This window comes from Moschus berezovskii, chromosome 23 (assembly GCF_049115385.1).
Source record: "Moschus berezovskii isolate FMDL1 chromosome 23, NW_MosBer_1.0, whole genome shotgun sequence".
NCBI lineage: Eukaryota > Metazoa > Chordata > Mammalia > Artiodactyla > Moschidae > Moschus > Moschus berezovskii.
In genome coordinates, this window is record NC_142482.1 from 35,189,623 (window position 1) to 35,205,176 (window position 15,554).

The 15,554-nt window shown below is 46.0% G+C and overlaps 1 protein-coding gene across 9 annotated transcripts in view; it reads left to right on the forward strand.

Annotated features, from left to right (window-relative positions):
• The window catches only part of TFAP2B (transcription factor AP-2 beta), a 31,692-nt gene that overhangs the window by 2,778 nt on the left and 13,360 nt on the right, over nt 1-15,554 (forward strand). For 4 of the 9 annotated variants that reach the window (XM_055406602.2, XM_088831039.1, XM_055406605.2 and 1 more), the window contains 4 exons: nt 529-555; nt 1,739-2,197; nt 6,962-7,022; nt 14,750-14,969. In XM_055406602.2, coding sequence (XP_055262577.1) covers nt 529-555; nt 1,739-2,197; nt 6,962-7,022; nt 14,750-14,969 — 767 coding nt within the window. The other 5 variants (XM_055406603.2, XM_055406606.2, XM_088831040.1 and 2 more) reach the window with 2 other exon arrangements.

Consider the following 15,554-nt stretch of genomic DNA (forward strand, 5'->3'; position numbering starts at 1 on the left):
AAACTTTTTCCCCCGGTCTGTCTTTGCCAGCCCCCTCGTCTGATTACATCTAGTAATTCTCCACTGAATGAACGTCATTTACAATAGTAGGGGAGCTCTGCGCCCGCTGCTGCTTCACGCTCCATTTGTCCTCCATTCTCCCTTTAAAGTACTCGTGTAATATTAATAGTCATGAATATCAATTATTATGAGGCGGTGTAGGCAAGCGGAGGGAGGAAGGGGCGCCCGAGCAGTCTGAGCCCAGCTTCGGGCGGAAGAGGACTGCTCCTGGAGCCCCGAAGAACCGCAGAAGAAAAAAGGCCAAAAAGACAAGCAAGAGGCCGATGAACAGCTCTGTCTGTGTGTGACAGGCGTCGCCAATCTCGTTTGGGGGTGGGGGGGGGATTTTTTTTTTTTTTTTTTGATGGCTTGTCCTGGAAACACCTCAAGCTCGGCTCCTGTGTCCAGCTCGTTTCTCTGCTGGACTCCTTGATTTTTTTTTTTTAATCATTGTTTGATTTTGAGCAGTAACCAGGCTTTTTTTTCCAGATGTTAGTCCACACCTATTCATCCATGGTGAGTCTGGATCCACGTTGTACCAGAATTGCATGCTCTCTCCTCTCACCGTCTCTCTGTCCCCGTCTCTCCTGTGTGCATCTCGCTCTCTCATCTCTGTCTTTCTTCGAGCGCCTTTGGCTTGGTAATTTAGCACCATAATTGGACGAGGCTGCAGCTGCTTCTCTGCATTGTGTGTTCCTCTGAGCTCCATGAGTCAGCTGGGGAGTAGGGGGAGGCCAAACAGAAAAACTTTTTCTCTGCCATTGCAGTTGGGAAATTTAGGTGACTATTTCTCCAGAAAGAACCATGGGGATTTTACCATGGCATTTCCAGAGAGGAGAGGGAGAAACACACACACGCACACCTTCCCCTTTCACTGAGTCCAGCAGTCCACTTAGGACCAACACTAAGTTGTCTAGGCCTTTTGTTTTTATTTTTTGGTTCCCCCCCCCCAGGTCTTTCATCTTTACACCCTGGAGTAGGGACAATATTAGATATAGAAAAGCAGCCTTAGAAAAAACTCCTTTGAACCGCAGTTCAAGTTAATTTAAGACGGACTCAGGATATGATTTTTGAATGGGATCCATTTCAACCCAACACTACATAAATTATTTAATCCCTCTTGGGGAGGAAGGGGTGACTGGAAACTCAGATCAGGCAGATTCCTAGGTGTCCTGGAATGACCAGGTCGTATTGGGGAACTCCTGGCCGGCGGGCTGGGTTGCCAGAAAGGCAGAAGTTGGTTTTGAACGAGAGGAGCAGCACAGAAAATAGTAGCAAGTTTTATTTGTTATGCTCTGGACCTCTGGAAGAGTTAGAAAAACATAGTCTAAAACACCCAGAAGAACAAATACTGTGTGTTAGACTCCTGTGTTTTTCATTAGGGAATTGATCATCTCCCCCCGCCCCCATTCACACTCTTACTTTACTGTCATCCCTTTTGCCGGCTTTGCACCCCAACAGAAGGCTTAGATGTTGGTTCAGTGGGTGAGTCGCCCCCATGTTCCCCCAAAGCCTCGCGTTTGGAATTGCTGAAATCATGTACCCTCTGAGTCAGCTTGGGAGGCTAAATTTCAGACTCTTGTTTCCCCTGTCCTGGGAAGAAGATGCCCAAGCCGGGTTTCTCCATCTGTCGCTTGTGTTTTTTGTTTTTTTTTTTTCCCCTTCCCCTTCTCTCTCTCTCTCTCCTCTCCGCTCCCAGGACCGGCACGATGGCGTCCCGAGTCACAGCTCGCGGCTCTCCCAGCTGGGCTCGGTGTCCCAAGGACCTTACTCCAGCGCCCCGCCGCTGTCGCACACCCCGTCGTCAGATTTCCAGCCGCCCTACTTCCCGCCCCCCTACCAGCCGCTCCCCTACCACCAGAGCCAGGACCCCTACTCCCACGTCAACGACCCCTACTCCCTGAACCCCCTCCACCAGCCCCAGCAGCATCCCTGGGGTCAACGGCAGCGGCAAGAAGTGGGTTCAGAAGCCGGTTCTCTCCTGCCCCAGCCTCGGGCCGCCTTGCCCCAGCTCTCGGGCCTCGACCCCCGGAGGGACTACCACTCGGTCCGCCGGCCCGACGTGCTCCTGCACTCGGCACACCACGGCCTTGACGCGGGCATGGGGGACAGCCTCTCGCTGCACGGCCTCGGTCATCCCGGCATGGAGGACGTCCAGGTAACGGCACACAAACAAACAATAAACAAGTAACAAATGCCCAGGGCGGGGGGGACAGGTGGGGAGGGACAGCTCTGTCTTTTGGAGGGGCAGAGGGGAAGGTAGTTTGTATAGGAGCAGCTGGACTCGATGTATGTAACTGTGTTTTACCTGTATGACTCTCTAGTGGCATTTTCTGGGGTTTCGATGACGAAAGCTAGAAGCGTGAGAAATGAAAGAATGGAGAAAAGTGTACATGTGTTTTGCTAGTTTGGAATCATCAGAATCAAAGCTAGGTGTTTTTGTCTTGCCTTAGCTAGGGGACTCCTTCCTGTTCTCTTGGCTTTGTGTAAGCAAGCCGGGTGCCCTCTCAACCTACCCCCCTGGGTCTGGCCCCCTGACGTGGCAGGTGGAATCCTGGCTGCCCGGAGGCTGGAGCTGCAGCATGGAGGTGCAGGGACCTCTATAGAGGTTTCTGCTCAATTTGCAAAGACTCTGTTAAGCATGACAGTGCACACTGGAAGAAAAACATGTGTTATTTTGTCCAAGCCAGGTCTTACTTTGAATGTCCCATAAGCTGTAGAACCCTTTTCCAAGAGAACTGAGCTCCAGAGGCAGCATCTGAGCAATGGAAGATTAATGGGGAGAGACCCAGAAAGTCATAATTCTGTTTGGGGGTTCATGAGGACACATAGCATTTTGGAGGTTCTTTTCCCCTTTTGGACCATGAAACAGCAGTGGAGCAACATTCTCCACGTCCTTCCCCAGTCCTCTTTCTGCTAGTACCCTCCTCTCCCCAGTGTCACCAGTTGAAGAGGCATCACATGTTTGTTTCTTAAAACAAAAGGCTCCAAACACACCCCCACCCCATCACTATCCCATCTGCAGCCTACACAGTGGAGCCTGATTTGGTGGAGAATATTTGGTTCAACAAAGAAACATCAAAGAAATGATTTCTGAAAACTGGGTGATTCTGAGCAGGTCTCCTTTTGCTCTTTAATTTAAATAGTCTCTAGAAAAGATAAATATGGTTGAAAGGTTTTCAAGTGATTCTTCAATCTCATTGGCATGGTTGTCTATATTACGCACCATTATAGACATACCTCTAAAGTGAAGGAACATGAAATGGGAAAGAGAAAGGGTGCATGAGTCCTTTCTCTTTACCTTGCTGAAGAAAATATATTTTGAACAGTTAATATGTGGTGATAGCATTAAATGCTGTCTGTGTCTTGTCTATGATGGTTTACTGATTTAAGGGAAATTTAGTTATTTATTATTTCCAGAAATAATGGAATCACCTGAGTTGTGGCTGGATTTACCCATAGTCATAAGTGGTAGTTTTGTTGATTTAACCAAGTTTAACTGTTTATGTCTTGGAGGTATTGCTCATTTCAGAATATCATATGAGAAAGGAAATATTCAATAGTGTGTGTGTGTGTTTTAATGCATTGGGGTAATACTTGTCTGGGGGGGAAAGTTTTTAAATTAACCTTTGTGGGTATGGTTCAAAGTGCTAGATAATGAAAGTGGATCAACTCATCAGCATTGCTGTTGGCAACGCTACATTGGCTGTGTCACTACCACTCTGCAGGCAGGGTGGCTCAGGCTACTAAACCCAGAGACTGCACCCAAAGAGGGAACAGATTTCTTTGCTTTTAGTTATTTCATTGTATTTTAAAGACAGAATTGTGAGAATTTTGGAGGGTTTGGTCAGATGCAAGAGGCGAGAGTTAAAACAGGTTAGGTTGGTGTGTGTTTGGGAGAGTACCCTTGTCGAAGTTGCGGCTGGAGCTCAGACCGGGGAGGTGGAGAGAGCCCAAAGCAGAGAAAGTGCAGGCCCGGGGGGCCCTGGCTGCTCCCTGCCCACCCCATCTCTCCCCGTCCCTCCCCCGGAAGCATCTCAGCAGGTCCCCTGGCCAGGTGGGGAGGCCCGGGAGACTTTCTCTGGGTCGACTCTGGGTGCCAGGGGTCAGGAGGAATCCACCCCGCGCCTTCCCAGGAGAAAGGGAGGATCTCTGCCTCCCACGCGATGACAGGCCTCCTGACGCCGGGTGTGCTTGACAAGACACGGGGCAGGTGACAAAGAAAGACAGGGGAGGAGATGCACCACAGATGAGACCCCTGAATCCAGAGGCTGCGCCTCCTCTGTTCTATCCCAGAGGCTCCCCTTCTGAGTTCGGGATCAGGAGTGCAGGGCACTATGTGGCCGGAGCGGCTGGCGGTTTCAGCGTTTCCTATTTCCTGCCTCTGCGGTATGGGTGGGCTGCGCCACCACCGCCCCCCTCCCCGCCCAGTCTGTAAAAAGAGACCAGAGGTGCCTCAGCCTGGACCCCAGTCACTTGTTCCATCTCAGGGGCCTAGTGTGTGTCCCGGATCTCTCTATGTCAGCCCAGCCGCGATCCGGCAGATACCAGGGAGCTGCCAGGCCAAGGAGGGGGGAGTGGCCTCTCAGCCAAGGGTCCTCACCTGGCCCAGGGTCGGGGCAAGATGTTCTGTGACCCAGACACACACGCGGGGCCACCGCCCCGATCGTGAGAGAAGCAAAGGAGAAGAGCTAATTAACCAAATGCTTCTAATATTTTTTAAATGAAACTATAAAACCCTGTCAATTTCTATTTCAATTTACTCACAGGGGCTATTAAACCAGCAAATCGCTGTTTGGGTTCTGGTATGCTACATTTCACCCACTGTGTGTGTGTGTGTGTGTGTGTGTGTGTGTGTGAGCGCGCGCGCGCACGGGCAGGCACGCAGGGAGTGGGGACAGTGTTAAAAACTGAGAAAAACAGCATCAGAAAGAGAGCTGGAGATGATACTTAGTTTGGAGTTTGTTCAGTTGCTGTGAACACCTCTTTCCTTCTTCTGGTCTTTGCTCTCTAACCTCTCATCACCTCTCCTACCTGAGTGTAAACATATGAGGATGTTAAAGCCCCTACACACACACACACACTCACACACACACTCTCTCTCAAACACACCCTACTGTCTTAAAGCAACCCCTGGTATCACTTTTAACTAAAGAAGTCTAGTAATTACGAGTCTGAGTTGTTTTTCCGAGCTTCCGCATGCAGTCCTAATTAAATCTTTACGATCCTCCCTGTGACGATTAAGCGCCAGCATGCTGCGTGAATATCCTGTACAAAAACCCAGCAGGCGGCCGTAATTAGATAGAAAATCAGACAAGAGCCTTCTCATTAACTACCACAACTACCCCACGTCGCTGATGAGGCGTATATACATATTTACGTACCGACGTGAGGGTGAGGTGTGGGGGCGCACGGTCCCGGCCCATAAGATCGCCGGTCTGCCCGCCCACAGACACAGGCGAATATTTCTGTCCTGCGTGGACACGTCGCCACTGTAGACACGTGAGCACAGAAAGGCGTGAACCTTGTGTGTGCGCGCCCGGTGTGCATGATGGGGTCTCCTGGGAGTTCCGAACAAGTTATAGGAAGCATTTTATTTTTTAAAGAAAAGCTTTTTCTTTTTACTATTTCTTAAGATGGACATGATGTGTTGCAACATGGAAAATGGTTCTTATGAGGAATAACAATTTTCCTCATCTTTCTGAGAACAGAGGAGTGGCTATTAAAAACGAAAAGAAACAAATTAATATGCCCCCTCCGTGATTAGATCATCTCGTTTCTAATGCGCTGCTTGTTTGGGGTAGACAGTCTCTTCCTTGTGATGAACACACGCCCTGTCTGGGGATGCAGCTTGAGTGGGTGGGAGGTGCTGTCTAAACACAACCTCCCTCTCAAGCCGTTTGCTTTTTACTCCTCTGTAAAGAGGGTGACAGATTGGTCCAAACAGGTTTGTAAGGATCAAGGAAAGTGGCTGGACATTGCAGGAAAGGCTAACACTGATTTTCAGGGAGTAAGGGGTGGGAATCCACTGCTTTTGGATGCCCTGGGATGCACAGCTAGAAGCCTAGTGCATCCTGACAGCAAGAATATCTTTCTAACAGCCAGTTCCCCTCTGAAGTGCAGCCAACATGTAGGGTCGAAATCTTCCTTCTCTGGAATGCAGCTGGCAAGGAAGGTGACTGTTCTTTGCCATGACCCAGGTGCGGCTCACCGGGAGATCCTCTGTGTGTGTGTGTGTGCGCGTGCACACGTGCGTGTCTGTAGTTACTGCCTTCCTAACAGGTGTGCTTCTTGCTGGGCAGCAGCAGTGGCGGGGGGGGGGGGCAGATTGTGCAGGTCCCTCCGAGGGACTGTCCTGCAGCAGGAAGCTCACACTGCACTGAGATGTGTGTGAACTGCAGTGGGTGTGCGGTCCTGACGGCCTGCAAACGTGTTCCTATGTGTTGCTGTTTGCATTCCATTCCAAATTGCTCAGACTTTAATTAAAATCCTATAATGTAAACTATTATGTATTTGTAAAATGACTCTGGGGTTAAGATGCACTGGGATAGCATAGAAAACAGACATCGCTCTAATATTGGTGGAAATCTTTCAGCAGCTGCCAAATTTTCACAATTCATAAGAGCGAATAATATAAGTTTATGTGTCTATGTAATATCTATGTTTAATATAATCACTAAACCAATCCTGCATCCCAGATGCCTCTCACAGTCTCCTCTTTCCTCTTCTTCCATTGGAAGAATTTATAATTTGGGTGAATTTGATTTCTTAGTCCATTTGGAGGTAATAATAATAATAAAACCTCCCTTTGTGAATTAATATAAATGGAAATAACAGAAACTCCAGTTTGGAATGACATGATTTATGTGTGCGATTCTTTAATATCCAGTCAATTTGAATAGTGATGTTTTTATATTCACAGTCAGTTGAAGATGCCAATAACAGCGGCATGAATCTATTGGACCAGTCTGTCATAAAAAAAGGTATGGATTCTTTACCCGCCCCCCCCCACCCAAAGTAAGCAAAGTTTTCCTGTGCATTCATGTCTTTATGATGCGTTTTCACTTTGAAGGACTTCATTGTTTTATAAGACACCAGTGTTTGTTCACAATCATAGGACACTGGCTATCTGGACGAAAATGCGTGTTGGGAAGAAGGGATGGGGGTGGGGGACTGAAGGCAGAAACCCTGATGAGAGAGACGGAGACCATTGCCATTTTTCTCACAGTACATTCACTAGCAATCCTAGATACATCATAAATAATTGAACTACCATTATGTATGGTTGGGAAACACTGCTTTCAAAAATATGAGGTAATTATTTCATTGATAACTGGAGTTTGTTGAGCCCAACCCTATGCCATTGGGGTCGCTCCATCTCTCCTTGCTTCTGTATTTTGGGGTGGTAATTTTGTTCCCAGTTCTCTGTGTTTTACGAGTTGTTTCTTCAGATTTTTTTTTAACTGTGCCAAATGTGTCGCTAAATATGCTCTTCCTGAGAAGCTGAGCTGGCCTCTGAACATTTCTCAATCTTCCTACATATGCATTCATGATTTAGTGTGACTGTGGAATCACCCCATACTGTTAAAGGGCATGTGATATTAACAAATGTTTGCAGTCTCTTGTACAGCTGTAAGCAAAATAATTAACTAATTAAACTAATTAAATGTAATTACAATAACTCATTTCGGGCGTATTGCAGCTGCTTAATTTTTCCCCCCCTCTTCTCTGACAGTCACTGAGAGAATGCCTGGCGATTAGTGTGGCTGCCAAAAGGCCCGAATGTCACTCACATGCCACAAATTTAGGAGCTTGAATGTGTAAACAGTGCAATCTTTAATTATCGCAAAAACCGGTATTTGGAGCTACAATTTTAACTACTGTAACCCTTTTTTTATCGATGCTGGAGAAGGCCTGTCCTTCTGTTTGGTGTCAACAATCCCTAGCTGCAGTCACTTCTGATTCATTTGAACCAGATGACATTCACAAAAACAATTAAAAGGAAAAGGATGATTTGAAAAGTAATGCAGAGTCAAGCCGGTAGAGTAGGAGGGTTGTGAAGGAAGGATTGCAAGCAGAATGAGGTGTGCTCAATTTTCTGCTCTTACAAAAGCAGAAAAAGTCACTTTGAGAGGTGGGAGACGGAGAGGGGAGGCTGCACTTGAAATGATGCCATTTGGCTTTTGAATGTAATATCCTGAAGAAGACTAGTAGGGTTTGGGGTAAAAGTATTTAAGTGTTCCTCCAAATGTCTCTGACTCTTCCTTAGATAGTATCGTTTTGGGTTTTTAATGCCAGGGTTTGGGTTTGCTGGGACACTTGGGTTTGCGCTTTGATTTGCAAGTGCACTGACAGCTCACTTTCACCATTCCCTCCTGGGTTTTCTCTTCTGGTTAATTGCTGGTTGATGGGGGCCGGCGTTGGGGGTGGTGGTGGTTAGTATGGGGAGGAGGAAGGCACTTCTTCATTGGCTTTCTTGGTTTCTAGTTTCCGTCCCTTTTCATGGAAAGCTAGAATCCCCTAGCTCAGAGTTCTCTATGGGGGCTGAAACAGCATCAGGGCTGGCAGTGGGGCATGCCCAACTGATGACCAATCGGAAATATTATTAATAGTCAGGCCAATAAAAATATTTGGAACTTAACTTGGCTAACAAAATGGAGCTGAAAATATTCTTAGATGTGGGATGCTTTGATTTCAGGGCTTGTGTATGTTTGTCAGTGAAATGTGAATATGTGTGTATATATGAGTATCTCCAGGAATAAGAAAAGGAGAATATTGACTAACGTGGCGGTTTCCGGTTTTGGAAACATGGACTACTTTTTATGCCCCCCTGCAAACCTTTTTAAAAATGCACAGCCTAACCCATCTAAGTGGCACCCCAGTCATTCTATTGATTTAAGGAGTGTGGTATGAATATGAAGTGTGAGGTCAAGTCCATTATTTAATATTTCAGGTATTTGCTTTATTACATGACAAAATGATCCTAATATTATATTTTTATCTTTAGAGAGCCATGGGCAAAAGTGGAATAAGTGGTTGATTTACTTTTCTAGATCACTATGAACCACTTAAAATAAGGTTATGGATTCATTAGCTCTTTCCCTGCCCTCTGGTCTCCCGTCTTTGCCCCTCCCCCACGTTTATGAGGAAGAGATTAATTTCATAAAAGAGGAGGTGAGACTGTTTCCTGGACGAAATATTCTAAATTTCAACAACTGGCAAGGGACTTGGTTGCTTTATTTGTTTTCTAATGTGCTTTTAGAGAGATTTTTTAAGGTCTACCTTATTAATAAAGTGGCAGCAACTGGCCCAGGTTTAGGTTTCTCTGCCTCTGTGTGTATTTAAGGGAGAAGACTTGGACATAAAGGATATATGTCTCTATGTGTGTGCGTGTGTCTCTCTAATTATGCAAGTTCTCCGTCCTAAAATTTAACCCTGTTTCACCCGAGTTGATATCACCCCATTGATTGTAGGCTAGCTCTCTTGTTATGTTTGCTATCTGGGCTTAGCTGACATTTCTGAAGTAATTTAGTTAAGAGGAAATGAGTTGTTCCCAGTAGAGAGAGCAAACGAGTGGAGTGAAGGTAGCCAATGTGATAAATGGCTCTTTCATTTGAAGATCTCCAGAGCTCGTTTACGGCTAATTTTCTGTATTGGCCCCCTTTGAGCTATTAATGCAATCGGCAGGGACTGGGGCCCCTCTCCTCTTAGCTGCCCCATTAGAGCTCCCATTAAGCCAGTGAGTCTCAACTCCATGGCAGGAGTTGGGGGCGGGGGGAGTAATGAAAGGTGCTTTTTAAACTCTCCTAATCTAAACCGGCAGAGGGTGGTTAATACGATTTGAAGGGGGCTGGTCAATGAGCAATCAATAAAGTAATAATGAGAAGGATTCGGTACATTAACAGTCTAAAAATCCAACTAGACATTAAAAAATCATTCTTAACTCTCAGTTCCATTAAGATTAGGAATCTGGGCCGGGCAGGGGGTGGGGTGGTGTCCAGTTCTTATAAATGATCACTGCCACTCTCCTACCAGCCTAAAGAAGGCTCACCTAGGCTTTCAGAAAAAGTTTTTGGTGCAATTAGAGGCCAATATGCAACCAATTGGACATTTTAGACAGCAGAAAAAGATGCTGGGATTTCTTGGAATGATTGGCATGGCTGGAGTCCAGAGTCCAAGTGCTGTGACTATGGGACATTTTCACTGGTCTTAGGGATATCCTGTTTGGTTAGTTTCAGTTCCGCTTCTTGGTTCTCTCCCACTTTTTTTTCCGTTAGTTCTGGCCCCTTCCCCACATAAACATCTTGATTGGTGTGGATTTTCTCTGGGTATGGGGGGAGATAGAGAAAATGCCAATTTCAATTACAAGGAGTTCTGTTGCGATTCCGCCTTCTGACCTAGGAGGTCAAAGCACCCAGAGTCCGTCAGAACCATTGAGAAGGCTATGAGTTTCCTCTCAAAGGGAGAGATTCACGTTTTCAGAGCTGACTTGGGTCCCTATCGGCCTTTATTCAACTAGAGACTCTCAGCTACATTCCAGCCACCCAGGGAGAAATCAGAGTTCATAGAATTTCAAAGCTGGAAAGGTTAGACACTCTTCTCCAACTCCCACCCCCACCCTCCAGTGAGGAAATTGAAACGGAGACAAGACAAATGACTTTCTCAAGGTCCCACACACTGAGTTAAATGATGGGATCCAACTCAGTTTTCAGCCTCTTAAGCTTTGCCCCTAAAGGATGCCAACACTGGATGTTTGTAGTTTTCTTATGTTCTGGCTTTCTCTGTGAGAATCCTTTTTATGTTTTTTATTTAGGAGTTCAGTACTCATGTTTATAACATGCTCTTATATACATATGGAGTAACATTTAGCCCTTAGGTAGATGAGAAGCAATGTAAGCATGAGGAAAAGGGTGATCTGCTGGTGAGAAGTTATTATTTCAAGCCATGCTCCACCTCTTGCTGCTTCTGGGTGTGAAAGTGAAAGTGAAGTCACTCAGTCGTGTCTGACTCTTTGGACCCCGCGGACTGTAGCCCACCAGGCTCCTCCATCCATGGGATTCTCCAGGCAAGAATACTGGAGTGGGTTGCCATTTCCTTCTCCAGGGGATCTTCCCGACCCAGGGATCGAACCCAGGTCTCCTGCATTGCAGGCAGATGCTTTACCCTCTGAGCCACCAGGGAAGCCCCAAAAGATACCGCAAATAGCAGAGGTTTCCATATTTAAGTATGAGCACCTTTCAGAGGGACTTAGGTTTCAGTCCATTAGATGGGTTCATTTCTTCCTTCTCTCCCACCAACAGATCAGAACCACAGAAGACCTGCCTCCAGTCAAACACAAAGATATCAGAGCTGTGATTTCATACTTAAGTGTAAAGAGTAAAGATGAAACGCTAGCTTATTAACACTTTGGCTCTATAGAGTCCACTAATGAATAAGTTCTTTTCCAATAGGTTTTCCTTCCACTCTCTCAAATTAAACTCCAGTCCGTGTAATGAAATATTGATCGATTTTTAAACCTCTGTTCTTCTGCCCCTATATAATGCAAGTTAAAAGGGAGGGGGCAAGTTTTGTGGGTGTTACATCCAGAAGTTGGCTACGCTCTCCAACTGAGAACTGAAGAGGAAAAAAAAAATCCCACCCAGTTTTAATGTATGCACAGAAAATTGTAAACATGTAAAGAACTGAAAGCTTCACGCTGAGTTTTGCTATGCTCCATTTCCTTACCATTTCCTGCTGTTGCTTTAAACCTATCTTAGTCATCTCTGGGTTCCATGAGCAGGAGCAGTGTGCTCATAATTACTAACAAATCAACCGGGCCCTGTTGCTCCCTGGGTTTATTGATAAGCTGGAGGAAAGCAGAAGGGAAAAGACAAAGAGAATAAAATATGGGGTTAATCAGCTGAGGAAAGCAGGTGTGAGAGTGGAGGGGAAGGTAGATGCTAACAGTAGGCTGGACTTAGAAGAGCGTAAGACAGGACACGTGCAGAGTCTAGTTTAGGAGACCATTCAAAAGCCAGCGTTTAGCACCTGAGGATGAGAGAGTGGAGGGTATGAACAATGTTGATACTTAAATTCAAAAACAGAAATATAACCTGAAGTGCGTCTGCTCAAACAGTCTTGTTGGGCGGGGGTGGGGGGAGAAGGGGAGTGAAAAAACATCACCATTCTTCCCTTCCTTCTCCCCCTAGACAGCAGAGTGCTGAGGGATGCTGCCTGGGTGGGTGATATTTAGGTGATAATGTGTATACCAAAAGTACAGCCCTTGGGAGGGAGCTATGGACATTCCCCAAAGGAAATTGCTCTTGTCAGGTAAATCAAGCAATTAACAATAGTGAAACTGAGGGCAGGCTATAAAACATCTCGAAAGGCCTGGCTTTTTAAGAGATTTGGCACCTGGGACTGTGAAAAGCAGGCAAAATTCCAGTTCTCAGCAGATATTTGGTTATCCAGTATGGTAAATAGGAATTAACTTACTATTTTCAAGTTGCTTGGCCATGGGGGATGGGGATGGGGTTTCTGCTAAAATGTTCTTTCTAAATACAGTAGGATTTAAATTTTTAAATGTTGCTGAGTATCAAAGGCGAGGCTTTTTATACAACTTATTTCTATAGTTCATACCATGTTAAAACTACAAAGGGCCATCTGTATTTTGCAGAGGTTACCAGGATCATACATTATTTGTTTATAGTGCCTTCATATGAATCTGAAATACAGAAATCAGGACAGCAGTGAAAAAAAAAAAGACATATTGAAATAGATGTGGATATTGTGTAAGAGAATTAAATGGCAGGGTGTTCCCACCCCAATCATTATTTTTTAAGTGACTTTAAATCCATATTTTACTCACATTTAATTAATACAATTAGAATTTGCATTGGTTTACTCTCAAATGAGAAGCACTTCACTGACTGTGATGAAGGGAATCAGAAAGAAGAGACCCCACTCTGTAATTGCCCCACCACTGTGACAGCGCAGAATATTCACTTGGTTACCTGCAATCATTCATTCAGTCCTGGGAGAGACTATATAGACAGATCAGAAACTCTAAAATGTCTACTAAGAAGTAGAAAAAGGGAATGCTTGTCTCCCTGTCCACTTTCCTCAGAAAACCCTTTCTCCAGGCGTTTGTAAAGAGCCAAATACAATTTATAGAAAATAGAAGATTTGAGACCTACCTTTTAGGAGTCTCTAAAACATTATGAAGATCTGAATGCTGGGATCTGTGGTAGAGAGAATAAGCTATTTTGAGAACACTCAGGGCGGTTAGTCTGTTCTAGTAAAGGGAGGTTATATGACTTACTTGACATGTGGGGTTCTAGGTTCCAGAGAGTAGAAAAAGCATATCTTTCTCTTACCAGGATTATAGAGTGAGACAGTCTTTATTAAAAAGGAAGAATGGAAGCATCCTTTTTCATGCGAGAAACATTGCATGTTTCAATAAGTACCCTGGCCTGGTGATCACTGGAGAGGTGCTTGAGGGGCTTCAGATCCCCATGGAAGAAGCTAAGGTTTAGGGCAAGACAGCAGGGAGTGTCACCTGCCCAGTGGCCTGCAGAAAGAAAATGGGCATCAACCGTGTAGAAGTCCAAGCAAGGGAGACTGCCAGGGGACTGGGAAGCTGACCGTTCACTGTTCCTGGCTCCCAGCCTCTGGTTCTACCGAGCCCCGCCTCTTCCTAAGGTGCAGATGACACTGAAACACAATTAAACAGAAATACAGGCTGGAGAGACTGAATGCGCCTGGGTAGCAGTGGCAACCAGCTGTCAGCTCTTATTAACTTCTGCATAAAACATACCTTGAGTGCGGTTTGTTATCAATTACTTGCCGAAATGAAACAACTGGGGCAAGGCAAGACCGCCGCTCACATGAATTAGAGTGATTGGTTGATTGATCAGGGCACCTGTTGTAAATCATAACTGCTCCAAACAATCACCAGCCGGGTGCTTTACGTTAATTTGTAAACAAAATTCTTGTCACCACGGAATTGCTTTCACTGGAGAGGAGCATTTAGGTTCATTTCTAAATGAATCTGTTGTTAGGATATAGCAAAGAATGGGATCCACTGTAGAGAAATGAGCAGCTCTTTTGGGCCCAACTGCCCCAATTTAATGGTATTATTACTTGGTTGTTCTTGGGCAGAGTGACTGATGGGGCTCACCATCCTGATCTTTGCCAGTGATGACCATAGATTTGTATCAAATAGGAGAGGAGGAAAGGGTTCCCATAAAGACCATTGGTATTACTGTTTTATATCACTGATAGGGAGCATCGCCTTCAGGTTTCAGCACCAAATGTGATTATCAGGAGACAGATGGGGACCTTACGATTCAGAGAGGTTTAGTGAGATGTCTAAGGTCACACAGCCAACACGTGATGGAATCAGATTTGTCTGGCTTCACTGCACAATCCAAACTCTGGGTTGCGTGCTTTTCCTGATTTGTGTAGTGATCGGGACTGTGGCAAGACACTCTCACATGTCCACACACTTGGGGTAAGTTTCCAGAGGTGATGGCTTTTGCATTTTGTTTGTACACAGAGCTCCGAACGCACTGCGGAACCGTGGGAACAAACACTTCCTCCTGCAGCTTTCCTCTTGGCGCCTGGCCTGTGGCCTCGCCCCTGCGCAGGCAGCGACACATTCATTCTATCGGCAGTCACTAGGATCGAAACCCGGTCACCTTTATGGCATATTTTTTCTCTCTTTCTCTAGTTCCGGTTCCTCCCAAATCCGTGACTTCTCTGATGATGAATAAAGATGGCTTCTTAGGAGGCATGTCCGTCAACACCGGCGAGGTGTTTTGCTCGGTCCCAGGCCGTTTGTCTCTGCTTAGTTCAACTTCAAAATACAAAGTAACTGTGGGAGAAGTTCAGAGACGGCTGTCGCCCCCCGAATGCCTCAATGCGTCTCTCCTCGGCGGCGTCCTCAGAAGGTAACCCACCACCGCAGCCACTTTTTAAATGCCGAGCGGTTGCCTAGCAACGGAATTCTGTAGCTTACTGCCACCACGTGCTCCGCGCCCAGTTCGCGCTGCCTCGCCCTCCCGCCAGCCTTGCGGGCCTGGGGACCTTCCACTTTCCCCGCCCAGTACCCGGCACCTCTCTTACCACTGCCAGGACCCTTTGGGGCATTCTCTACCTTGAGTGGGACCCAAAATCTGCACACACTTACCTAAAACCAGAGTATCATGGAGCAGCCCCCTTCTCACCTGCCGTGTACTCTGATCTCTTATTTTGTTTTAAAGTGCACTTGGCGCCAAGTTGATCCTGTCCCACTAATGCATTGTGCCCCGAGGTTTGAAAAGCTTTGTTCTAGACTTGTGTGACTTCCTTTCCTCAGTACCACTACCAAAAACAACAATTTTAGAGACCATTTTAGAAGTATAGACAGGTATTCCTTCGGGCCTTTCATATGCTCCCCAGTGTTGGAGAAAGACAATCCATAGACTCCTTGTGGAAACCGAGGGAGGAGTTGGCTTTTATCTTAAGATTCAAAGCCTCCCCAAAAGTCCCTGCCA